Source organism: Oryza glaberrima, chromosome 8 (genome assembly GCF_000147395.1).
Source record: "Oryza glaberrima chromosome 8, OglaRS2, whole genome shotgun sequence".
Classification (NCBI taxonomy): Eukaryota; Viridiplantae; Streptophyta; class Magnoliopsida; order Poales; family Poaceae; genus Oryza; species Oryza glaberrima.
The window spans coordinates 12,821,663-12,846,522 of record NC_068333.1 but is presented as its reverse complement, the minus strand read 5'-3'; the positions used below and the strand labels follow the sequence as shown (position 1 = coordinate 12,846,522).

Genomic DNA, 24,860 nt, shown 5'->3' with positions numbered 1-24,860 from the left:
TTTTTAGTTCATTCGCTAAAGCGTGTTTGAATCGGTTTTTAAGTTCATTCACTTTTAGAAATTCAGAAGGAGACATATAAGAAATCTCTTTTAGAAAAACTCGCACATGCTACCTTGAGATGATCAAACTCTTAATTGCAGCTCATGATTTTATAAAAAGAAATTCAAGTGAATTCCCACAATGAATTTCACCTTATCTAAACTGTACAACAATAATAAAATTAAAATAGTCTTCACCTATCACAACGCATGAACAATTTTTTCTAGTCAATTCAAATATTCAATGCATTCAATTTCTTTTTTTTTGTTTAGTCTTTCAGAAGGTCAAAATGCACACGCGCACGGCTCGGCCAGCCAGGCAGAAACAAAATTCAGCCATGACGACGGCCATGGCGTCCTCCTCCTCCTTGCGTGGCGTCACCGTCCCCTTCCTGATGATCTTGCCGCTCCTCTTCGTAGTCGCCGCTCTTCCGGCCGAGGTCACCGTCACCGGCGACGGCATCCTGCTTCCGTCGTGCAAGACCGTCGGCGGCGGGAGCACCTACTTCGACGTCCAGTTCTGCCTCGACGCCCTGGGCTCCGTCGGCGCCGGCGCCGGCGCCCGGAGCTACCGGGACCTCGCCGCCGTCGCCGTCGGCCTCCTCACGGCCAACGCCACCAGCACGTCGGTCAAGATCGACGCCCTGCTCCGCGGCGGCGGAGGCGGCGGGAAGGTGGACGCCGCCACGGCGCGGTGCCTGCGGTCGTGCCAGGCGCTGTACGCCGGCATCGCGCGGAGGCAGCCCGGCTGCGCCGCGGCGGTGAGGGGCGGCAGGCTCGGCGAGGCGAGGTCGTCGCTGGAGGAGTCGGCGGCCGCGGCGAGGCGGTGCGAGGACGGGTTCCGCGGGGGCAACGCGACGTCGCCGGTGACGGCGGAGGACGACGCCGCCTTCAAGCTCGCCAAGCTTGGCGTGGCGCTGCTTGGTTTTGCTTGACAAAATTACAGCTCGTGTGTACTGTTACTACTAGTGCTATGCCGTGATGTTCTAAATGAAATTAATAACAAATCAGAGTGTTGTCTATATTTTGATCGTTTCATGCAGAAAATTTCAAACGCGAGTATCTCTCTAACTGAATAAACTGATACAATCAAAAGGTTGTTGGAATCCTCACTTAGTATAAGTTAGTATAACTTATAACCCACTAAATTCTAAAACTTAAAAGCTTAAAGATGTCACACCATCACCCACTATCATCCAATAACAATTATTATATTTAAGCATCATGAAAGCATGCTATATTATCCATAATTTTATAATTTATTAAATTTTAGAAATTAAAATGCAAACACGTTAAATCATCCCCACATAATTCACATATATCTCTTCATTATTTTTTATAATATCCTACTCCCTCGGTTTCGAAATGTTTGACGGCGTTGACTTTTTATCACATGTTTGACCATTCGTCTTATTCAAAAAATTTAAGTAATTATTAATTCTTTTCCTATCATTTGATTCATTGTTAAATATATTTTTATGTAGGCATATAATTTTACATATCTCACAAAAGTTTTTGAATAAGACGAACGGTCAAACATGTGCTAAAAAGTTAACGGTGTCAAACATTTTGAAACGGAGGGAGTATATAGGTATACCTATATGGCTATATAAGTTCATCCTCACTTCATTAATGTTATCTCTGTTTTATCTCATTAAGCCATATCAACTCAATTTCCATTATTTTCTATAATATCCTATATAGGTATACCTATATGGCTATATAAGTTCATCCTCACTTTATTAATGTTATCTCTGTTTTCTATCGTTAAGCCATATCAACTCAATTTTTTAACCCTTAGATATACGATCTAAATTATCTTCCTTCTTTTGTTCTCTGGCCAAATCATCCTACTTTTAAATTTGAATAATCATTCTATATACTACTTAAATTTAAATCACTTCAACATATATAAGCTTATGTTATTTAATCTACGTTACATACTATTATTTTTATCTTTTGTTATCACAATAACTCCCATAGCAATACACGGATTTCATCTAGTTGTCCTAACAGGCGGAGCCGCGGAGGGGTTGGCGTTGGAATAATTTCCTGGCTGTTACGTTAATAGGCCAAAAAATAAGGCGATCACGAGTTGTATTACAGGAGCATGGATGCATGTATTTGTAGACCGGCTGCCTGCTTATTTTCTACTCCCTCCGTATTTTAACGTATAACGCCGTTGACTTTTTAACAAATATTTGACCTTTCGTCCTATTGAAAAATAAAAATTTATGTAATTATCATTTATTTTATTGTGACTTGATTTATCATCAAATGTTCTTTAAGCATGACATAAGTATTTTTATATTTGCATAAAAAATTTGAATAAAACGAATGGTTAAATGTTGGTTAAAAAGTCAACGGTGTCATACATTAAAATACGGTACGGAGGGAGTACTATGGTTGGAGGGAGTACTATGGTTTAGAAGTTAGAACACGAATCCAACACCTCATGTTTGCCTATACAAATACAAGGCCAGGTTTCAAAACGGTGTACACACCAATCCACTGTTAGTAGCTGAAGAAATTAGATCTGCCTATTGTTTCGGAAGATCAAAACATAGCTCTTGCTTTCAAGTGGTGACTGGTACGCTTCAGTTTTCGTATCTAAAGTTTATAGAATTGTTTTTATGGTGTTTTGTTCTTACTTGAGGTCCCTTTAATTCCAACAAACTCATAATATTATTTCTTTTCTGAAAATTGATATTCATGGATCATTTTTAGTGAATTAGGCAAAATGAATTTTAAAATCACACTGTTTTTATGTGAGAAACACAATACAAACCCAAAGACTCACATACACAGACGCACGCACACTCACCTATGTGAACACGCACACATGAACATCCTATTTTTACAAGTATCTCGGCGAGATTAGGCCGTCATATGTTGATATTGACGAAATCACATCGTTATCGACGGTACATAGTCTAACACTAAAAAATTGATTAGCCGTAAACTCGAGCATCTGTTTGATCCAGTAAACAAGTTTCACCAAAAAAACAAACTAACCAGAAAAGCTACACCCACTTCGCAAAATCACACCGTTTGGATCACATGGAGTGGGGTTCGTGCAAATGAATTTTGTGTTTGTGTAGCTAAGTTGTATCCTTGGTCTACTCCCTCCGTCCCAAAAAAGACAACTTAGTACTAGGATGTGACACATTATAGACGTCCAGATTCGTTATACTATGATGTATCACATCGTAGTACAAGGTTGATTTTTTTTATGGAGGGAGTATCTGACTATCTGGCAGCTGAAATACCAGCCCATTTTTCTCTCTAAAAAAAGAAAAAGAAATACCAAACCAATCTACCTTTAAAAGAAAGGAAAAGGTACACCGAAGGTCCCTCAACTTGTCATCGAGTTACAACATCGTCCCCCAATCACAAAAATAGATATATAACATCCCACGATTTACAAAAACCGTTCATTTTAGGTCCTTCGGTGGTTTTACCCCGGTTTTGTCCTATATGGCGGCTGAGTCAGCAAGGGACCCACGTGGGCCCCACATGTCAGGATGCCACATCAACACCCTCCCTCTTCCCCCTCCTCTTCCTTCCTCTTCCTCTCTCTCACTCTTCTCTTCTCTTCTTTGGGTAAGCCGACCGACGCTGCTGGGAGGAGGCCGTTGGGGTGAGGCAGGAGAGGAGGCGATGGCGGGCGACGAGGCGGCGGCGTCTACGACGCGGGAGAAAGCAAGGGCGGTGCCCGGTCGTGAATGGCGTTGATGGTGCTGTGTTACCGGTGGCGGCGAAGCGATCCCGCGCGGGCGGGTGCCGCGACGTTGGGCGATGAGGAGAATGGCGGAGCAGGCGGGTGAAGCGAGGCGAGGCGGGTGGAGTGGGGCGATGTCGCGGGTGGGAGAAGCGGTGCAACGGCGGGCGGAAGGGCGACATGTCGAAAGCCGGTGGGGCGGTGGCTGGGGGAGTGGGGCAACAGCGGGAGCGGGGCGGCAACGGGCGGAAAGGTAGCAATCCGCCGTCGGCCATGGCGTGAACACCGTCGAGGTCGGAGGGCAGTGCAGAGGATGGCAGAGATGGGAGCGAGGGTCGCGATGGTGAGGTGTGCGTCCTCCTACTCCTCGAAACTGTCGTCGTCATCTGGCGGCTTGTTACCGCGGGCTGGGGCTAGCAGGCAGTCTCGGGAGGCCCCGTCATCATCGGGCGGACGAGGAGCGAAGGGCCGTGCTGCCGTGGGCGGTTCGCGGTCATGGGCTGCGTCATGTCGGTGGCGTCGGGCGCCGCGTGCGGGGTGTGTGGGGGAGTGCGGCGTGCTTGTGTTTGTTGCATCAACGGCGGAGGTGGAGGTGGAGGGGTGAGGTGCGGGATCGCGGTGACGCCGCTGCTGCCGGTGACAGCTCCTCCCTCGCCAGCCACCGCCCTTGCCCGCCGTACTCATCTGCTCTCTGCCAGCCGCCTGTGGAGAGGGAAAGAGAGAGGAAGAGAGGTGGTGAGGGGAGGGGAAGAAGAGGCTGATATGTGGGACCCACGTGGATCCCACGTTGAGTCAGCTGCCATGTCGGACAAAACCGCTAAGTGACCTAGTTTGCACTGGTTTTGTAAGGTGGGGAACGCGTTGTATCTGGTTTTGCGGTTCAAGGACGATTTTGTAATTCGACGACAAGTTGAGGGACCTTTGGTGTACTTGTTCGTAAAAGAAAAGGAACACCGGCCCGTATTGATAAGAAGGCCAGACGGCCCAACAGGCCAAACCCATCTTATCCCAAGAAAAAAAAGGGGAAAAATTACTCCTTTCTAAGCGAAGGCCTGGGCTAAAGAACAGAGAAGAGACCTGCTCTTGCGATCCTTCTCACTCTCTTCCTCCCCGAGTCGACGGCCGGCCACCGACTTGGGGGAAACCAAGCCACCGCCGCCGCAGCCGCCGCGCTAGCCAGCCGCCGGCGACCCCGACCCCGACACCCTGCGGGGGCGGCTCCCCTCTCGTACCCCTCCCTCCCTCCCGGCGGCCGCGGGCCATAGCCGCGTTCTCCCCCGCGCGTCTGCCTGCGGCGTGGAGGCGTGGGGGGCGACGGCGATGGGGTCCATGACGATCGGCGCCAAGTACAAGACCACGCTCAAGGACCCCGGCACCACCGGCGTCCTGCGCATGGTGCGTCGCGATCCCCCCTCTGTTCCTCCCTCCCTCTCTCTCTCCCGCATAGCGTCGCCTCTCTCCCTCCAGCTCCGATTGGTCGGGTTTAACCCTTGCGGCCGTGCCCTACTGGATACACACTCCGCGGGAGGTGCGGTGGGTGTGCTGATTCTGTGGAGGGATGTCGCTTGACGGGAGGGTTTTGATCGGGTGTTGGTCGCGGTAGTGTTTGATTGGGTATGCTAGGCCTTCTGATGCTTTTGGAGGGGTTTGTGGTGGAAAGGAATCGAACTGATCTGCGGTAGTCGGATGTATAAGAGGGATGAGCTTCTGGAGACATTGGTTTAGCTAGCTTGTTGGTTAGTTATTTATGTTGGGTTCATGTAGTGGAGCGTTTTGTGCCTAGTTTCTGTGGATCAGATGCAATGAGGCGCATATCTGTTTGATTCGCTGATGAGTTTTGCGTAGTTGCATTGTAAATTTTGCTTGAGTATTTCTACCTGCTTAATTTCATGCACAGCTTGCTGGGTCTAAATGGCATCTATCGTTTGATACTTTTAATTGTAGAACGAGGATAAGTTCACCTTCACTCCCCATGATCCACGGTCAGCGATGAAGCTCAATGTTGATTTCCGGAGCATCAAAGGTAATTTCATTTGGTCTATTTGTAGTTGGGTACAGCGGGAGTACTATGACCGTCCCAGTGGTTTAGTAAATAACAAACTGACCAATTCGTGATTGCCATTTGTCAGACCAGGCTCCATATTTCTTATATCTGATTCCTTTTGTGGATAATTTGAAATATGTTTTCTGCAAAGGCATTAATTAACGGGAAATCAAGATAATATATAGCTATTCTAAGGTAGACCATGCATAGTAAAACAGATGGATTGATTTGATGCTTGTGACCAACTTGTCTGATGTCAACTTTGTACTTTCTGTGCACATGCACTTCTGATTCAGGCCACAAGTTCAACAAAGTAGATGGTAGCAAACCAGCTCCACCATTACTGAATCTTTCAAAAGACTCTGACAAGGTATAGGCAATTCTACCTTAAACTTTATCTTGTTGAATTTCTATTCATGATCTACATTTGTTTCTGTCATTGAGAAAAATTGAAATTTCTATGTGTTTTTCTTTAGGGTGGAGGCTACATGTTTGAGTTTGACAATGTTACTAACCGCGACCTATCTCGTGACTTTGTAGGTAAAGTGAATGGAACCTAAAATAGCTTCTTTTATTTCAGTTTGATGTCAAATGTAGGTTATGAAAGTTAGAAATAACAGTATTTTGTTATTTGCCTGAGTATTGATTATTGTGTAAGCATCAAGTGGGAAATTGTCCACTTAGTGTAAACCAATCCACCAGCTGAGTCCTTTTTACCGATTGACTTGAAGATTCTGAATTTGAGTCCAACAGTACATTTATACCCTGACACAGCATACAAATAACCAATGGCTTTCTCTTTTCAGCTAAAGTTTTAGGTAAGCAACAAGGTACGATACCGCCTAAACCAAATGTGCCCCCTGAAAATTCAGTTACTTCAACTGGTGAAGAACAGCTTAGTGCTGCAGAAATGCAACGTCGGATGAAATTGCTGCAAGAAGATAGGTAATGTGATTATGTGGAACATCACTATTGTATTTTTTAGTTACAGCAACATGATGTAGTTATGATAATCCAGTGCAAGGCCAGTGGTTACTTGTTTTTTGCAAAAATATGATCTCAGATGAAACTTCCCTTAAAACTCTTATGCGTCTATAATGTAAAAAAATTTGCCAACACTATAATGGACAATTCAAAATGTAAACTATCCACTGAAAATCTCAAATTGTATGCGGAACACAGACAGTAATATCCAGGCTTAGGAATATAACCTTGGCAACAGCCTTGAGCTGGAATAACTAAACAAGTATTTGGTTTATTCAGATTTTGTTAGGTTAAGGCAGCATTAGATTTTTCATGTCTTAACTGCATCTATTGGTCTGTTTCATGAGCTTTGCTGCAATTAAACGGTAGATACCTGCCAGATTGGCAAAACGAAATAATAGAGATAATATATGCCTTCTATCCAGTTTATTTTATATTGAATTATAGTTGGCTTGAAATCTGTGGCATTGGAATAGCATTGTGCATCCATTTCCATTTAATGGCTTTTGCTTGTCATCTGATGTTAGTGTGATATAAATATATATATTTTAGATTTCTTCTTTTTGAGAACATGGTTATGCAGCTATATTGATTAAGTTTTACTATATGGATGAAATTGTAGTTCTCATATATCTTACAAGAGAAAGTGATGCAAAATTATGCAAACTGTCGCACCCACAAAAATTTACATGGTGTATTACAATCTTGAGCTTTTTTTTGGGTCTTCACAGTGAATTGCAGAAGTTACATATGAAGTTTGTTCTTGGCAATATTCTGCAAGAATCTGAATTTTGGGCAACAAGAAAGGTAAAATTCACTCACTCAAGCAAAATATGTTTCTTCCTGATATGCTTGTTTAATTTATTCTCATGAAACTATCATGTCTTTATGAACTTTTACAGAATTTACTTGAGGACGAAGCAAATAAAGGATCAAAACAAAGGCCAGGTTTCAAAAGTGCCATGCTAGCTGATGTTAGGCCATCGGCTGATGGTCGGGTACGTTATTTATTTTGTGTAAATTATGGTTTATTATGTTCTAGTCTGTTGTATCTTATCTTGCCAGACATTCACTTTGGTGATAGCTGGTGATATTGATGTTATTTCTTTCTTTTTCCTACTCTCACAGACAAATAAGGTTACTTTTAGTCTCACTACCGAGATAATTCATCAGGTACTACATTTGACTTTGATGATTCTTTAGGACAGGCCATCTTAGTATTGTTTTACTGTTTCCTCAACTGTTGTAGGTGCAGTTCTATGCTATAAGAAATAAGTTATATCTACAGATCTACTTTGTGGGATGGAATTTCAAAATTACTAGAATCTTTCTCATTGCACAATAGACTCTACACCTATTTGGCAGGGCTCCAACTCCTGTGTTCTTGCATATATTGATTCAAGCTAAAACAAAGTGGTTCAAGCTTCTTAGCTTTTATATCTAAACAGGCTTGCAATTTGCTGTATTTTTAGTCCCCATATAGAATGGTTTGATCCCTACTTAAGCCATTTTTTATTCATGAAACTATATGATTTTGTTGTCTGGAGTATATGTCCAGCATGTCAGCTAGATCAGGCCAAAGGGCTTGTACGGTTGTACCACTTGAAAGCATTCTTGCATCCATGCCTAGGCTTACAAGTCTGTAATGCTCCTAAATCAGGGCTTTGTCTAGTTCATTGGGCTTGGCTATGTTTGCTCAATATAATACTTGCTTATGTTTGGCATGCATTATATAATGGGTATGACTTCAAATTGTTGAACAATTCAAATGTTCTGAATATACCTTAATGTTCTGCAGATATTTGCAGAAAAGCCAGCTGTGCATCGAGCGTTTTTAGATTTTGTTCCAAAAAAGGCAAGATCTTACCCATTTGTATTATACCTTCATTCTTTGTTTCGCATGTACTTTAGAAATTTCGGTATGATGGTGTTGAGTTTATACTATTTCTGTATTGATGTAAATGGATTTTTTTTTGCGTCCTTTTCCCTTGATCCTCCATGCAATCATCTCCCTCAAAACAGATGTCAGAAAAAGATTTTTGGACAAAATATTTTAGAGCTGAGTATCTTCTTAGGACAAAAAATACTGTGGCAGCAACTGCTGAGGCTGCTGAAGATGAAGAGTTAGCCATTTTTCTGAAGAATGACGATATACTAGCAAAGGAGGCAAGGTTGAAGGTACAGTTTTCGATGTCTTGAAATACTGCTTATATTATTCCAATTCATTTGTGCTATTGCTTGGGAGTTGGATTTCTTCATTCCTCTTAAGCGGTTCTGTTCTTCCCTGCAGATAAAACGAGTCGATCCAACATTAGATATGGAGGCAGATGCTGGAGATGACTACATCCATCTTCCGGTGCGTCTGTATTCTCTACTTCTGTTGCATATGCAACTTGATGAAGACGAAAGTGATATATCTTTATTGAGCAAGGATATCTGTTCTTTTTATCGAAATCATGAGTTGCTTATCCTGTTTTGATAATATTTTGTTGGGCATGTAGGACCATGGCATTATTCGTGATGGCAGTAAAGAGACGATTGATAATGATGGTGAATTGGCCAGGAGAACACTTTCGCAGGATCTGAATCGCCATGCTGCTGTTGTGCTTGAAGGAAGATCTTCAGGTAAAAGTTTTGGATCTGTCAGAAATATTTCATCCTTTCTACGATCATTTGATACTAAATAATTGTGCAAGTATTTTCATCTGTTATAAGAGAACTGCCCTCAGGTATTTGAGGGTGCTTTTATTTGTTTGCAACTGAATAGACATTTTTTTCGTGCTACCCTGTTGATTGAAGTCTTCTGACTATTCTTTGGAACTGAGTCTTAAAGAATTAATTTCCTGATAATAATTATATAAACAACTACCCTAAGCTACTAGCCACTTGTAATTTCACTGTGCTGTTCCTGTACTTTCTCCACAGTGGAGTTCATACGTTGATGCTATGCTGCATTTTCTTGCTCTGCATATGCCTGTTAACTTTTGCATCTTTAACATATATGCGCAGTCCAGTATGTGACTAAATTGGATGGGTGCCTGTGTGTTTTTGCAGACGTGGAATTAACTGATACGAAGACTGTTGCTGAAGCAATTGCAAGGTCCAAGAAAGGTTACAAATTATGTTTCAACGTGTTTTTTTTGGTAGTAACACTTCTGTATTTATGCTGATGAAATATTATTAGCTGCAGAACCACCTTCAAGTTCTATTTCTGATGATACCAATCATGAGAGGTTGGTAAAAGTGGCCCGCATGACTGAGATAGAGGATCTACAAGCTCCACGGAGCCTCCCATACGCACCACTTTGTATAAAGGTAAAAAATATTTCATGGCTTCATCGTAGATCGATGAATCGGAATAATATATTTTAACTTGTAGATTATCATCTCTTATTTGTCTTATTAGGATCCTCGAGAATATTTTGATTCCCAACAAGCAAATGCTCTGAGATCTTTAGGTGGCAACAATGATGGAAGACATGCTCGTAATTGCAGGCTGAGTACAGATGATGCATTTGATCATTTGTTGGGCCAAATATCTTCTATAAAAGTTAATGGGTTGAACTATCCGGTTATTCAGTCTGATGTGGCTCTTAAGGTAAATGATTTTACACAGTACACTAATATGGATATTTAATTATGTTAAGCCATCTTTGTGGAGTAGGCCATATCTCCCTGAAATAGGCAACCTCCTTAAGCTGGTACATTATTGCTAATAGTCTACTACCTCCAGTGAAAAAAGTGATGTTTCAGGATGCAGTCAAACATCATACTTTGCATATTGGGCATTTTTTTTACTATGCATTTTATAAGTATTGTACAATAATTTGATTGTTCTAAAATTTATAATTAATTGGTCAAAGTCATGTTTTGTAAACTACCAATGTCATGGGTAGTGGCCGAGAGGTTGAAGCCCTAGTGTCCCTAGGGAACGGTTCCCTTGTCTTACGGTAGCTCACTTGGATAGTCTAGACTGGATCCTTCCCTCCATCTATATAAGGATGGATTGTATCGTTATTCTAATTAAGCAATGAATCAGAATTAGTCTCCCCCAACCCTAAGTCCCTCTCTCATCCCTTTCAGCCGTCGCCGCCTAGCTATCCTCCCAGTGGTATTTACCCTCTATGCCCTAACCCATAACAACCGATGTCCCAAAAGCACTTTTGTGGCTTAGGAAATTATTGCTAAACATAATTGTTGGATACTAAGATCAAGGGGAAATATAGAACAAGGGTTTTGAAACTAGTTTGAATAGCACAAACTTTTGAAATAACTGTCTTGTTAGTTTTCTTACATGTACTAGACCAGAAGTTGATGATGAAAGCTGCATTTGAGGACCATGTTGATATCCAAATTACTTGTGACTGGAGGGTAATTCTTAAAACTTGTTTGGATTTTGGGTGATGTAGCATTTCAGATTGTACAAACATTTTAAGAAATTTACTATGTTGACCAACAAAGTTTTAGTTAACTGTGCAGTATGTAGCTATGAGAAAGCCTCTGCACATCTGATTTTTCCATCCACACATGTTCTGCATGACGTTGCACTACTGTTACTGTGGCTTCTCTATTCTTAAGCTATTAAATTGCATGAGCAGGAAAACCTAACTACCTGCATGGTATGGGCTTAGGTTCTGAATGAATTGAATGAAGGAATTTCACGTTCAAGAAGACTTAATCTTAAGAATCCTCAAGATAGTCTGCTTGGTCAAATCCCTCGACGCACACGAGATGAACTTATGGATGTGAGATGCTGACTTCATTTTCTGTACTGAATATTTTCTGCATTTATTTGTTTTATGTTTTTTAGTTCCTGTATTACAGAATTACTTATTGTAAACTCTGTTTCTTAGCACTGGGCAGCTATCCAGGAATTATTGCAGCATTTTTGGTCATCATATCCAATAACAACTTCAGTTCTTTATAATAAGGTATATTATCAGTCCCAGACTTTTCTGCACCATTACGTAATTTATGTGTAGCATTTGGATGGTAATCAGTATCAGTAGATTACTGGGTCACAATAAATTTGGTTCCTATAGTGATTTTGTCAATGTAGTTTTCCTTTCCTAGAGTGAAAGGAAAATTTTGCCCATTAATTATGAGCGGTAAGTTAACTAAATATTAAGTCTGGCACTCAGAAGAAAAAAAGGGTTCCCAAAGTGAACAGTTTCAATTGTGGATTCAGGTGGTAGCAGCATGGTTATCTGTTCACTGTTGCGAATTTATTTGTAAAAGTAAATGCAACATCATGAGAAATTCATCATAGCCTAGTTTTTATGTTTGTTTTGGCTGTACAACAGCTCTTTTTGTTTTTTCTGCATATTGCACTGAATTCTGTAAGAAAAAAAATATTACTGAACGCAGACTAAGTAATTTTATACTTCATTCATCTGAAAATATAAGGCTTATTTTGAGTTGATACATGAAATCAAGTAGGGTATGAAACTAAGAGGAAGAGAAGATAAAATGACTACTCTATTGCTACTTAAATGAAATATCTTTGAAACAGGATAGGGAATGTTAATGAGATGTTCTGAGAAATGTAGGAGAATATGTAAAGGCAAATAAGGAAAACCACCAATAACTTCCAATGCATGCCTTATATTTTGCAACAAATTTTGAAAAATTCTGCCTTATAAAAAGAAACAAAAGGGGAATGCAGTCATGTGGGTGGAATAGCTGTACAACCAAGACTAAGCCTTGAACTATATTTGCAAGATTAAGAATTCAGTGTTTATGTTTTTGTACTTCTGTGGCAGGTTCAAAGAATTAAGGATGCAATGACCCAGATATATCAAAAGTTGCAGGTAATCTCCATCACAATTGCCTCTTTATCTTCTTTGAGTTCATCATGTGGAGTACCTTAGTTTTTACCTTTTGAGCATGAGTTACTGATAAGATGATAGCTAGCTGGAATTGCTCTTCCTTAAACTATAGTTTCCCTCAAACATGTTACAGAAATGGGTTTGTATTGAAATTGACTTCAAACTTTCTTATGATGTTATGGAACTGTACCTTGTTTTGGTGATGAAATTCTCACTGGACCCCTATTCATATGCATAACTTCCACCTGCAGGATATAAAGGAATCAGCACAACCTGATGTGAGACACGAAATATCTCAACTAGTAAAGCCCATGACCCAGGTTCTTATCTATATCCTTTTTTGTCCCATTTCCAATTTTCCATATGCAAAATAGATTTATTTCAGCTTCATTATGACGACTCAATCATGCTACTGTACTGCATGAGTTTCCACATTCTTTTCGAGCTACCCTTTGTTTAGCATTTCTTTATGCTCATTGTGTTGCAGCTTATCTGTATTAGCATTGCTTGACAGTTGATATTTTAACTACTACTACCTATTAACTGTTCAGCGGTGCTCACTTGCTGTCTTTGTACACGTATCAGCATGTCTTCTTTCATTTGCATATTGATGATCTTCTTCAACTGCTGAAATGCCATCAATCTGGTTATATTTACTTTCCAGGCTTTGGATGCTGCCTTCAACCATGACTTGGAGCAGCAGCAAAAATCATCGAAATCCGGGAATAAGCCCAATGGGTTTTAACTTTAGCCGAGAAGACTAGCTTCCGAGACTAGCTTCGGCGACGGATTAGGGATTGATTTACTGCTAGAGCAAGAGGGCTACTTGCAGTTCTGGAGGGGTTACCTCCTTGAGCCTTGATTCTCATGTATATTTACCTGAGCTTTATAGTGGTGGGCATAACGTGCTTACTAAACGCCCCAATTTTTCAGTGCCTGATTCATTCCAGGCATACTCTGGGATGGTTTGTGTTCATCACAGTTCCAGGTAGAACCAAAATTTTGTGTACACTTTGGAAAGAAGGAAAAAAAAATGAGCACGCGTTGATGCTGCGTTCCTTACCCGTCATTCTGCATTGTTCGTGCAAGTTGTAGACGACAATTTTGATATGGTCGAGTTTATGCATGGACAATGGTTCACTCTTGCTGTGTTGCAAGCTTGCAGTATGGCAAACAGAATGAAACTGCAGGATTGTTGCTAGTTTTCTGGTGACCGCTGGTTAAAGCATGTAACGTTCACCGTGAGCAAAAGGCATCTCCGACCGGAGCGATCTGCAGTCCACGGGAAGAAGGCCCAAAGAGAAAACCAAAAGAAATGGAAAAAGAAGGCCGAAAAAAACGAAATGAAAAGGAAAAAAAAAATATAATTGCACGCCCAGTGGGACTCGAACCCACAATCGCCTGATTAGAAGTCAGACGCCTTATCCATTAGGCCATGGGCGCTTTGTTGCTGTGGGGTCCAGCTTTAACTAAATGTAAGAATTCGTTCTTCTGTTTCTTTGTTTAGACAGAGATAATTTGGAGTATGAATTAATCATCTAATATCTAAAAGCAATTAACATGATATGACTTAATGAGAGAATAAAAAATAATATTAACTAAGGAAGAATGAACTATATATAGGTATACAAGATATTATAAAAAATGATAAAGATATATATTAAAATATTATGTGAATTATGCGGGATGATTTAATATGCTTGCATAAAACTCTAAAATTTAATAAATTATAGAATTATAAATAATATAGCATGTTTGCATGATGTTTAAGATGTAATAATTGTTAGTGAATGATAATGTGACATCTTTGCATATTGAGCTTTAAGATTGAGTGGGTTAAACTTTATAGTAAGATAGGATTAGAAAACTAACGAGTGACGTGGATCTTTTTTTAAGGAAAAATGGAATTTCCTTAGTCAACGATAGTGGGCCTGTTCGGTAGCCCGTTTTCGCAACTGTTTGGGCTGTGCTGCACAGCCTAGCCGTTCGGCTGTAGTGGTCTAGGCTATGCTGCATAGCCCAGTCGTTCGGTTGTGGAAACGGTTTCAGCCCACTCCCCGCAAAAAAAAAAAGTTGGTTTCTCGCGAAAAAAAAGGGAGTACCTATACATCTTCCGAAAGATTTTTATGATCGTATCACACAGATTTTTAATCTTTGGATTAAAATCCGATAGATATAATAAAAAGCAAAAAGCAATTAAGAAATACCATAATGGACACTAAATTACCATATCCTCAAGAAAAAGACCAAATCCAATACAAAATTTAAAATTTACATGCGAAGATTCAAAAATTACAGTGTAACTTACAAAAGTTACAGCGTAAGTTTCATAAATTACACTGTAACTTACAAGAAAATGCACTGTAAATTTGAGTGAGAAAATTGAGTGAGAGATAAGAAAAAATCTTTCGAGTGAGATATAGCAAAATCGAAAAAAAATGACGCCCCTCTTCTTGTTCCCATCTCCCAGTGCTATCGCGTAGCCCACACTCCACCCTATCGCGCCTTCTCTCCCATCGCCACGGCCCACACTCTACCGAGCACGTCTCGATCCCCTCCGCCTTCTCTCCTGTCCTCCTCCTGCCGAGCCACGCCGTGCCTTCCCGATCCCCTCCACGTTCTCTCCCATCCTCATCCCTCCAAGCCGTGCCGTGCCTTCCGGTCGCGCCCGACGCCACCCCTTCCCATCCCCTTCCTTTTTTCCTCTCACCACTCCCGATATGATCGATTAAATCCAATAGGATGTGAAGTTCATCTTGATTCAGCTGTGGGGGTTGAGGGGAGGGGAAGCTCGACAGTCAGCTGGAGTTAACCCCATTAGGGTGTGGTTGTTGAGGGGATAGAGTGCAGCCAAGGGGAACATCCCGTCGGGTAAGACCCACGCTGTGTCGCTGGCGACGTCTTCTCCCCCAGATCCGTCCAGGTCCGGTAGTTAGGAGGTAAGAATCATCTCCCTTTTGTGATTTTTGATCTTGCATTTTTAGGGGTATTTGTGTATGGCACCATTCGCCATGTCAACTCGGCCGAAGGGCACCTTGCGCAGGCATACGAACTGCTGATTTGATTCTTGGACATTTGTAGGACCGCAACCAGAAGCGCTAGCACATAACCTGAGACGACATGGCACCACGGAGCGGTTGGCACTTGTAAGGTCACAAGAGCGACTTGTACGTAGGAATCCTCAATCTGAACAAACGATTTCCCTCCGCCGGTCGACATCGTCATGATCTCCACCTGAAGCCGCATGATACAATCTGCGTACAACTCTTGCACGGCAGAACTAACTCAAGGCAAGCATTGCTTTCTCATATTAGTTATCAGTGCGAAAAATGTTTTGCATACCTGCAACTTGATGTTAGTACTGTGTTTAAGATCTCAAAAACTCCTAAGTTGGACTACATGTAATGCAAAATTACACACAGATGGCTGGTGGTCGCACCTATTGGGACAAAGCCCTCACAAAGATATTCCTCGACTTATGCATTGCTGAGAAGATAAAGCGCAATCACAACAAGAAGGGTCGTACCAACATAGGTTGGCAGAATTTATATCGCAATTTCAGAGAACAATCAGGCAAGACCTATGACAATAAACAGCTTCAAAACAAATTTAGCACCTTTAAGAGACAATACAAGCTATGGAAGAGCCTAAAGAATAAGAGCGGAGGTGGGTGGGACAACAATTCTAGCACCATAAGGTGCGATGATGATTGGTGGGAAGACCGTATTGAGGTAACTACATGTGAATATTGATTTTACTACAAAACTAATATTGAGTTTTTGTTATTGTCTCGTCAAACTTACATTGTCCATATCTGACTTGTAGGAGAATAGGGATGCCAGACAGTTCCGTGGAAAGCCGCTTGAATATGAGGATGAGCTGACTACTCATTTTGGTTGCATGGACACTGAAGAAGGTACAATGTTGTGCGTAGGTGGTATTGGCAAGAGAACACCAAGCAGTGGAAGTGACGACAACCTTACTCCGATGTCAAACGACAATGTCGGCTTGTCTAGTGCTGGCCGTGTGGCTTAAAGGGCAGGGAAGGAGCAGGTGGTTGACCGCCCACCACCCAAGAAGAGTAAAAATATGGAGTACTATGTAGGGTGCGTATCAGAGAGTATGCTCGAAAGAAGCAGGAATGAAAGCAGTGTGCTCAGGGGAGAGCAAGATGAGATAAAAGAATTGCTGCAACTTGTAGAAGAGGATGGTGTGGCTCAAGGATCTGAGTTGTATTTCATAGCTACTGACCTATTTAGGTCAGCTGCACGATGGGCAGCTTTTAGGTGTATTTACCCTGCAGAGAATCGTAAAGCATGGCTCCGATGGACTTGGGACAATGCTAGGAAAAAGTGATACCAGTCCATGCTTAGTTGTCACACACGGTGTTTGATTGTATATACCCATCGCCAACATGACGTGGCATTATGTAATCGGTTGTTTGACCTTGGCATACTCTTATGTTATGCATTATGACCTTATTTGCTTTGCTACTTTATCATATAAATTTGTATCAGCCGGCTAGTCATTTCATATAGATCTACTTGTCCTTTCTTTATTCTTTTTTTTACTTGAAAATTGAATAACCATGTTGCATCCTCACCTACTGTAGAACAATGGAAAAATGCACTACACTGATTTTGTACATGCATACATTTTGTAACGGAAAAAGTACGAATTACCCCGCTGAACTACCGCAGTCGACTGAATTACCCCCTGAACCCAGAAACCAGACATAGCTCACCCTAAACTATCAATACCGGATGAATTACCCCCTTGACACTGTTCTAGGTGGTTTTGGCTTGAGCTTGCACACGTGGTGCTAACGTGGCAATCCAGTCAGAAAAACTCCTTGGGCCCACTTGTCATATCTCTCCCTCCCCCCTCTCTCTCCTAGGTCCCTCCCTCTCTCTCTCTGCCCGGCCCCTCTCTCTCCCTCTCAGACAGGCGGCTGCAACCGGCGGACGGGCTCGGGCACGCAGCTGTGGACGGCGGCACGGGGGGAGGACGCGGCAGCGGCGGGTGGCGCCCTCTCGTGCTCCGTGTCAACAGCGATGGGGGCGGCAGCACAGCGCGGGAGGACGCGGCGGCGGCGGGCAACGCCCTGTCGAGCTCTGTGTCAACGGCGCCGCGTCCACCCCCGATGGCTGCGGCTGTGTCTGCACCATGACGTGCGCGTTAACGGCTCCTCGTTGTCGAACTCCATCCCCTCGAATGGGTCAACGCCGTCGTAGACGACGGCCCGCGCCGCGTACGCCGCCGACCTCGCCGAGCCGTTCCCGGCGGCGTCAGCCTCCATCTCCGCGGCGTAGTCGAAGTTGTCGTTGTCGTCGGCGGCGGCGGCGGCGGCGGTGGTCCGACGAGGGGGTGGAGGAGGCGGGGGCAGGGTGGGGGGGGGGTGGGGAAGAAGGGGAGGGGAGGGGCGTGGCCGGCCGCGCCCGCAGCCGCCTCCGCTCGCCGACCGCGACCTTAGCCGCCACCACTCGCCCCGCCGCGCGCTGCCTTGCTCGCCGATAAGGCGATAACGCGAGAGAGAGAGGAAGAGGAGAAAGAGGAGGGGAGAGAATATATATGACAGGTGGAGCCTACCATTAAAAAAAGAAAATACTGACTGGAGTGTACGTAGAATAAAACCGTCCTGGATTGGATCGAGGGGGGTAATTCGTAGCCTCCGCTGGCGAAGATGGGGTGAGCACTGCACCGCTTCTCGGTCAAGCATAGCCGCCGCTGGCGAGGAGCTTAGCCTGGGCTCGGCACGAAGCTGTTCAGCAACGGAAGCCCAGAGACCCAAATTCGCTCCGAGCTCAATCGTCTCTTCTCTTCTCCGATTGTTTCTCCATTTTATCAATTTCAACAAAATCAAGGGAACAGCAAGGCTAGTTAAGCTAAAAACACACTGATCGATTTCCCATTAGATCATGCCGTCAGAGTTCGCGGAGAGCAGCCTCGCCGGCTGCCGCCTGCTCCTGGTAGTAGGGCAGCACGGTGTACACGGTCTGCAAGACGGTGAGGACGAGGAGCACGAAGGCGACGACGAGCGAGACGATCGCCCACGGGTTGCCGGCGTGGTTGCGGACGAGGCTGGCGCGCCACTGGTTCCACCGCTTCTCCCTGTACGCGTTCACCTCCCCGTGCACGCCGTGCAGCGCGCTCCGCCGGTCCAGCTCCGCCTCGCTCGCCAGCCGGTTGAACATCTCCGCCACCGCCTCGTCGCTGCCCAGCCCGTTGGACACCACGCCGCTCGCGCCCAGCAGCCGCGCGTCGTCGCCGGACTTGATCACGTTGTCCATGAAGAACACGTACGCCGTCACCTCGTTGGCGCCGGCGCCGTGCAGCTGCTCGAATGCCATCAGGCTGAACAGCTTGTGCTCCGTCGTGTCGTCCACGGCGAGGCGCGGGATGCGGAGCGCGCCGTGGCGGAAGCTGATGTCGTGGAGGCTGCGCGTCCGGCTGGGACGGAACCGGACGCCCGCCTGGTCGAGCTCCGTCGCCGACGGCACGAACTCCTCTCGCCTCCCCGTATGGCACGGCCTTGGCGGTGAGCCATGGAGCAGGCTCCGGTGGCAGACGTCGAGCGGGTGGAGCGCCAGGCCGCCGCCGCCTCTCATCGCCGGCGGGTCAGGGATCATCGACACGAAGCTGAGCACCATGTTGTTGATCGCGTCGTCGCTCTGCAACCAAACGCCAGCGAGTTAATCAGCAACTGAATCGAACACTCGAGTTGATCAGAGCAGCAGCATACCACGACGCACGCACCGCTTCAGGGGCGGCGCCGCCGTGGACGAAGGCGACGATCCGCTGGAGCACGAGGAGCGGCAGCTGGTTCTCGATCATGAGCATGTCGCGGCGGACGTACGGGAACACGTACAGCTCGCCGTGGCGGCTGAACACGGGGTCGTTCACCGCGTAGCCTCCGCCCACGCCCTCGCCGTCACCGTCGCCCTGCGCCGCCTCGGCCGCTGCGCGCATCACCTCGAGCAGGAAGCACCCATCCAAGACCATCATCTTCAAGAACCCGTCGCGGTCGTCCCTCCACTTGGTGGCGCCCAGCCCCTGGTACGCGTCCTGCAGCTCCACCACCACCTCCTCCATCGACGCCACGAGGCTACCCAGCCGCAGCCGCCGCCCATCGCCGCCGCCGCCGCCGCGGCGGAGCAGGTGCAGGAGCGCCCTCTCCTTGTGCTCCTCGGCCGGCCGGAGCTCGGGGACGCCGTGGTGGAAGGGGCCGAGCGACACCAGCTGCGGTGCGCCGTAGGAGGTGCGATGCTTGATGTACGCCGGCACGCGGTACACCGACTGCCTCCGCCACCGCCTCGCCTCCTCCTCCGATGGGTTGCCGCCGGCGTCGAGCAGGTGCTCGACGTGGGACACCCATTGGCTCGTCGTCTTCACCCTCTGCTGCTCCTCGCCTTCCATTTGGTGAGATTTCTTGATGTTGCTTGTCGCGTCAAAGGTTGGGGGAAATTTTGAGTAATAATATACTACTACTCTAAATCCCCCGCAAAAAAAAAAATATACTACTCTAAATCGAGATTACAGAGCAAACAATATTTTTTAGGCACCGTCCAGCCATTGCTACTGCCATAACGTGGTCTACTTTGTCACTCGAACAACAAAAAATTCATTTACTTTCGGCAATGTTCGACAAGTCAAAATTTAAAAGGGGCTTAATGACTTGTTAATACATACGGTCATTGTGTATGTGAGAAAGTACAACATTACATCGCTGTCCTCGTATCTACAGGGATAAGCAATTTTTGCATATATAGAACCATTTGTTTCGGAAGTGGCCATTTGGTTCCACTCCCATGCAATGTTTTCACTTTCGTTTTCCACCGAAATTTTGAAATTTTGGAACTATTCTTTTTGCACGAGTCACTTATACTTTCATCATCCCCCTCTTCAACTCAATTAGGTACAAAGGACCCCCCACAAGTCCACAACTCAATTTTTCTTCTAACTTCCTCCCCACACATCCAGTTTTCACTCATTACTTTTCTCGTTTGCTCAATTTCTCATGACCCGTGTGAGCCTCCACACCGTGGTGGTATCATGGGAACCATAGAACAAGGATGCAGCATGACGCTCGCTCCCTGCGGCAGTTATCTATCAGCCATGATTCCAATTTCGAACAGCACAACAACAACCTGGTCCAACATGTTTCAGGCCCTGAAGACTCCAAAGTCCAAAGCAGCAAACTGATACTCCTGTACCATGTAAGAGAGTTCCATCTCTCATGGCAGACGTTCGAGAGGGTGGAGCGCTAGGCCGCTGCTGCCGCTCATCGCTGGTGGGTCAGGGATCATTGACACGAAGCTCAGTACCATCACTACTACAAAACATCAAATAGATACCACTACTACAGATGCTAGAGTAGGTAAAACCGGTACCTATAGCTCCTTTCCCTATCCATGCGTCTATCAACCCACCAAAATCCAAAGAATCGGCACCTTTATCCTCAAATAGGTGCCAGTTTTTAAAAAGAACCGGCACCGATTACTGGTGTCAGAGAAAGATGCCGGTTTTTATTGAAAATCCGGCACCTTTTAGTATCCATCCCATCGGAATAGTAGGCGTAGGGCCCACCTAAGAACCGGCATCTTTGTGGTTAAAGAAATAGGTGCCGGTTTTTTTTAAAAAAAACCGACACCGAGGCGAGCCACACGGGGAGCCCCCACATTCTTATCCATCCATCAGAGTCAACTGACTCGCATCTCTCTCTCTCTCTCACACGCGCGCGTCTCTTCGCCTCTCTCGAACTCTCTCTCTTTTTTGCGCCTCCTCTCTCACCTCCTCCTCCCCGGTGGCTGAGGGAGGTGGCGGCCGCAGTGGCGGGAGGCGGGGGCAGCGAGAGGAGAGGTGGCAGCGGCAGCGGTGGGAGGTGGCGGCGGTAGAGGTGGGAGGTGGCGGCAGCGGTCGGCGGCGGGAGGAGAGGCGGCAACGGTCGGCGGCGGGAGCACCCTCCCCTCCGCCAAATCCAGCGAGAGGGGAGGCAGCGATAGCGGCAGCGGCGGGAGGTGGCGGCGGTAGAGGCGGGAGGCGGCGGGAGGAGAGGCAGCAGTGGCGGGCGACGCCCTCCCCTCTGCCAGATCCGGTGGGAGGGGAGGCAGAGGCAGCAGCGGCGGGGCTCATCATCCTCCTCGGCCAGCCCCTTCTCCTATGCAACTTCATACCACTTCGGCGGCGGTACGATCTGATTTTGTCTCTCCTTTTTTCTTGCCTACAACTTGTTGAATTTGCATGCAAAATTTTGGAGAGACCTGATAGTTTTCTGGTATGTGTTGAACTGAACCGGTTGAACTATTTCTATTGATAAATTTGGGGAGACTGTTAACGACCAAATTTGGTAAGATATGAACCAGGTTCGATATTGGAATCGAAGCGGATTCAGCAAAGATTCGAAGAACAGAGTATGCATCGGCTGCGAAGGCATCGGCTGGAGTATGCATCGGCTGAGATGGATTGGATAGGGGATGGTTGATGCAGCCGATAAAGCCAATACAGCCGATTCCGATGGGGATGGCTCCGAAGCTGTTTCTAGAATCGATCAACGTGCTTCACAAGGATTGCTGCGATGGAGATAAAGCTCTCAGAAAGGCAATTGTATCTATTAATTAGGATATTTTGTTAGAGATATATCTGGGCAAAAGTCTGCCGCAAAGACTTATGGTATATTAGAGCCTCTTAGAGATAAGAGTCGTGTCCGACAAGGACATGTTTTGTATCTCAGGTATAAATATGACCCGAACCCAATGTAATCGATAACATCAGTTCAATAACACTTTTGGCACATCGCCACCTTTTTTTACTTTCATTCTATTTCGACGAGTTCTTACTTTCGGGTTGAGCTGCATCGATTCGATCTTCAACTAGAGGTAAACTTGTAATGGCGGTTTGCGTTCTCGGGATCAGTGCTTCCATCTTTATGATACTCTAATCTTATTTATGTAATTCGTCGAGTTATCATATATACTTTATAATCTCTGTTAGTTGCGTTATATAACTTGCCATCGGCTGGTTTTTACTACTAGAAAGTAGCCGATAGAGTTAGATCTTGTTATTAATCTAGATTATATCGTGTATCTACCATCTCTTAAAGGTTTCCATTATCTTGCTTAGATCTTACAGTTATCTTTATGCTTAATGCTGCATTGGTTGAGTTCGATCTATTAAGTTATATCTATAATTGTGATATCTAGCCTGTTTTATGATTATCAATAGAGATAGTATCGGAGTTTCAGCAGATGCTACCTGCTTTAGCTATTCTTATCTCATATGCTTGCTTGTCATGCTAAATCTGCTCTTTATATTAAGATCTTGTTGCACTAAAGTTATATTAGGCTTCTTGTTTGATATATCTTGCTTGTTTTGATATCTTGGTATAGAGTGGTATCGAAGTATTAGCCGATACATGCTAGATTTATTTGATTGGCTATGCTATAAACCCCTATATAATCTTCGTTTTAATATATATTTCGGCTTAAGTGATTTATACTGTCTCGGCATGGTGACCGATCTATCCCAATCACTTAGTTTAAGTATATACCGAAGTAAAGACTATATGTTGTTAATATCTACAGTCGATCGAGTAGATTTGGTTTTATCTTATTCATTCATTGCTGCCGATCGATTCAAACATGACATCAGCTCGAAGATATATAAATGATATGTCATCGGCAACTAGCCGATCGGCTATCGTTTATGGATTTAACTGCGGTTTTTCTTGTCTTTACTCTTGTTGATTGCAGGATCAAATCAACAGGCACTCTCACGAATCTAAAAGCAAGATTTTGGACCTGCATAGGAGTTAAGCAGATCTTTCAGGCTAGTGTGTGTTTTTCGCATCAACAGAGACCTGGTAGTTTTTTTTGGAGGGCTCATCTTGTTCCTGTTCTTGTTCTGAATTGGTGTGTTCTTGATTGTTCGAGGTGAAAGGGAGCTGCTCACCTCGATGAATCGAGCCGATGCATCGAGCCGGCTTTTTTTTTTATTCCTCAAACCTTAAAGGTGCCGGTTCTAAAACCTAAAAAACTGACATCTTTATCTATATAGATGCCGGCTCTAGAACTAGCATTGATGACTGAAGTCATCAGTGCCGCTTCCGTGGTGCTGGTTGGGAAAACCGGCACCTAGGGGGTTCCTAACTGGCACCGATTAGGGTTTCTGTAGTAGTGCAAGTTATTCACCGTGTCATCGGTCTGCAGCCAAACACATGCTGATTAGCAGCTAAATCGAATATTCGAGTTTATCATATCATCGCAATAGCATGGTATGGCCGTCGACGCGGTAACACACCGCTTCAGGGCATTGCCAAGAACGGAAACTAACTTTTTAGGGAGCTTCTTTGAAACACGTGATTGACAAAGGAGGATTATGAAAAACTAACTTTTTAGGGAGCTTCTTTGAAACACGTGATTGACAAAGGGGGATTATGAAAAACGTAAGATTTTGAAAGAAATGCGAGTGCAAAACACAGGAAAAATATAAATATATGAATGGTCGTTTGAATAGATCGTAGGAAAACCATAGGAACCACAGAAAACACATTGGATTTTCTAAGAGGTTTAAGCTCTTGATACCTTCCTTCAAAATATCTTTAGGATTTTCGAAGGACGGTATATAATTCAATCCTTTGTTTGGAAAGACCTTGTAAGGAAATTTTCAAAAGGGGCCTTAGCTTTTACTTATGCTTCATCATGATTCTCTAACAGTTTAGCATTCGGATGTGGTGTTACGATCTGACGTTGATGTTCTAAATGTGGTGTAGCGTGAAGGACGTTGGTGTTCCAATTTGTTGTCGCATTGGGAGCGAGGTCTGGCGCGAGGGTCTAGTACTCTTGTTAGACGGTCAAACACTTTCGTATGTTAGGGCTGATGAGCAAAGGGGGTTTGTAGATTTTGTAAGCTACTAATTCGTAATGAGCTAAGCCTATAGATCACCCTAATATGGAATTTGGGATTAACTAACTGTTGTTTAAAGTGTTAGTGATATGCCCTAGAGGCAATCATAGAGATGATTGTATCACATACTATGTTTACATATTTGTCCGACATTGTTCCTTGAAATAGATAACTCCTTATTGGTTAATGAATATGTGATTCTTTCATGACACTCTTTATGTTGTTTGTTGCTATTTCGAAAGGATCCCTGATCAAAAATCATATGTGGAACAAATATGTTTAGATGATCAGCACATGTATTAATTGATGATTATGTCTCATGGATCATGGTATAGAGATACCA

General features: G+C 44.5%; 4 protein-coding genes and 1 non-coding gene across 6 annotated transcripts; 3 read left to right on the top strand and 2 right to left on the bottom strand.

The window, feature by feature from the left end:
• The first annotated feature begins 329 nt into the window (after window positions 1-329).
• LOC127783372 (uncharacterized) lies at window positions 330-1,011 on the top strand. The gene has a single exon (XM_052310633.1). The coding sequence runs from the start codon at window positions 330-332 to the stop codon at window positions 972-974; it is 645 nt and encodes a 214-aa protein (XP_052166593.1). The 3' UTR covers window positions 975-1,011.
• A 3,820-nt stretch (window positions 1,012-4,831) lies between these two features.
• LOC127782462 (general transcription and DNA repair factor IIH subunit TFB1-1-like) lies at window positions 4,832-13,685 on the top strand. 2 transcript variants are annotated; one of them, XM_052309654.1, is made up of 20 exons: window positions 4,833-5,155; window positions 5,705-5,783; window positions 6,101-6,174; window positions 6,281-6,344; window positions 6,611-6,749; window positions 7,520-7,595; window positions 7,691-7,786; window positions 7,917-7,961; window positions 8,587-8,643; window positions 8,811-8,966; window positions 9,079-9,144; window positions 9,290-9,413; window positions 9,843-9,899; window positions 9,979-10,103; window positions 10,195-10,386; window positions 11,420-11,533; window positions 11,642-11,719; window positions 12,551-12,598; window positions 12,868-12,936; window positions 13,281-13,685. In XM_052309654.1, exons 1-20 carry the CDS (start codon window positions 5,081-5,083, stop codon window positions 13,359-13,361), a joined length of 1,815 nt encoding a protein of 604 aa, XP_052165614.1. In that variant the 5' UTR covers window positions 4,833-5,080; the 3' UTR covers window positions 13,362-13,685. The 2 variants fall into 2 exon arrangements, 1 of the variants encoding a protein (XP_052165614.1); XR_008019179.1 differs by lacking the exons at window positions 12,551-12,598; window positions 12,868-12,936; window positions 13,281-13,685 and having other exon boundaries at window positions 4,832-5,155; window positions 11,387-11,533; window positions 11,642-11,674.
• Window positions 13,686-13,986: 301 nt separating this feature from the next.
• TRNAR-UCU (transfer RNA arginine (anticodon UCU)) lies at window positions 13,987-14,059 on the bottom strand. The gene has a single exon. It is a non-coding gene; the product is annotated as a tRNA-Arg (tRNA).
• Window positions 14,060-16,038: 1,979 nt separating this feature from the next.
• Window positions 16,039-16,651, top strand: LOC127781441 (L10-interacting MYB domain-containing protein-like). The gene is made up of 2 exons (XM_052308395.1): window positions 16,039-16,347; window positions 16,442-16,651. The coding sequence occupies exons 1-2, from the start codon at window positions 16,039-16,041 to the stop codon at window positions 16,649-16,651; spliced, it is 519 nt and encodes a 172-aa protein (XP_052164355.1).
• A 1,774-nt stretch (window positions 16,652-18,425) lies between these two features.
• On the bottom strand, window positions 18,426-20,049 carry LOC127782901 (UPF0481 protein At3g47200-like). The gene is made up of 2 exons (XM_052310178.1): window positions 19,373-20,049; window positions 18,426-19,287 (listed from the first exon to the last, which is right to left on the bottom strand). The coding sequence occupies exons 1-2, from the start codon at window positions 20,030-20,032 to the stop codon at window positions 18,541-18,543; spliced, it is 1,407 nt and encodes a 468-aa protein (XP_052166138.1). The 5' UTR covers window positions 20,033-20,049; the 3' UTR covers window positions 18,426-18,540.
• Between the last annotated feature and the right edge of the window lie 4,811 nt (window positions 20,050-24,860).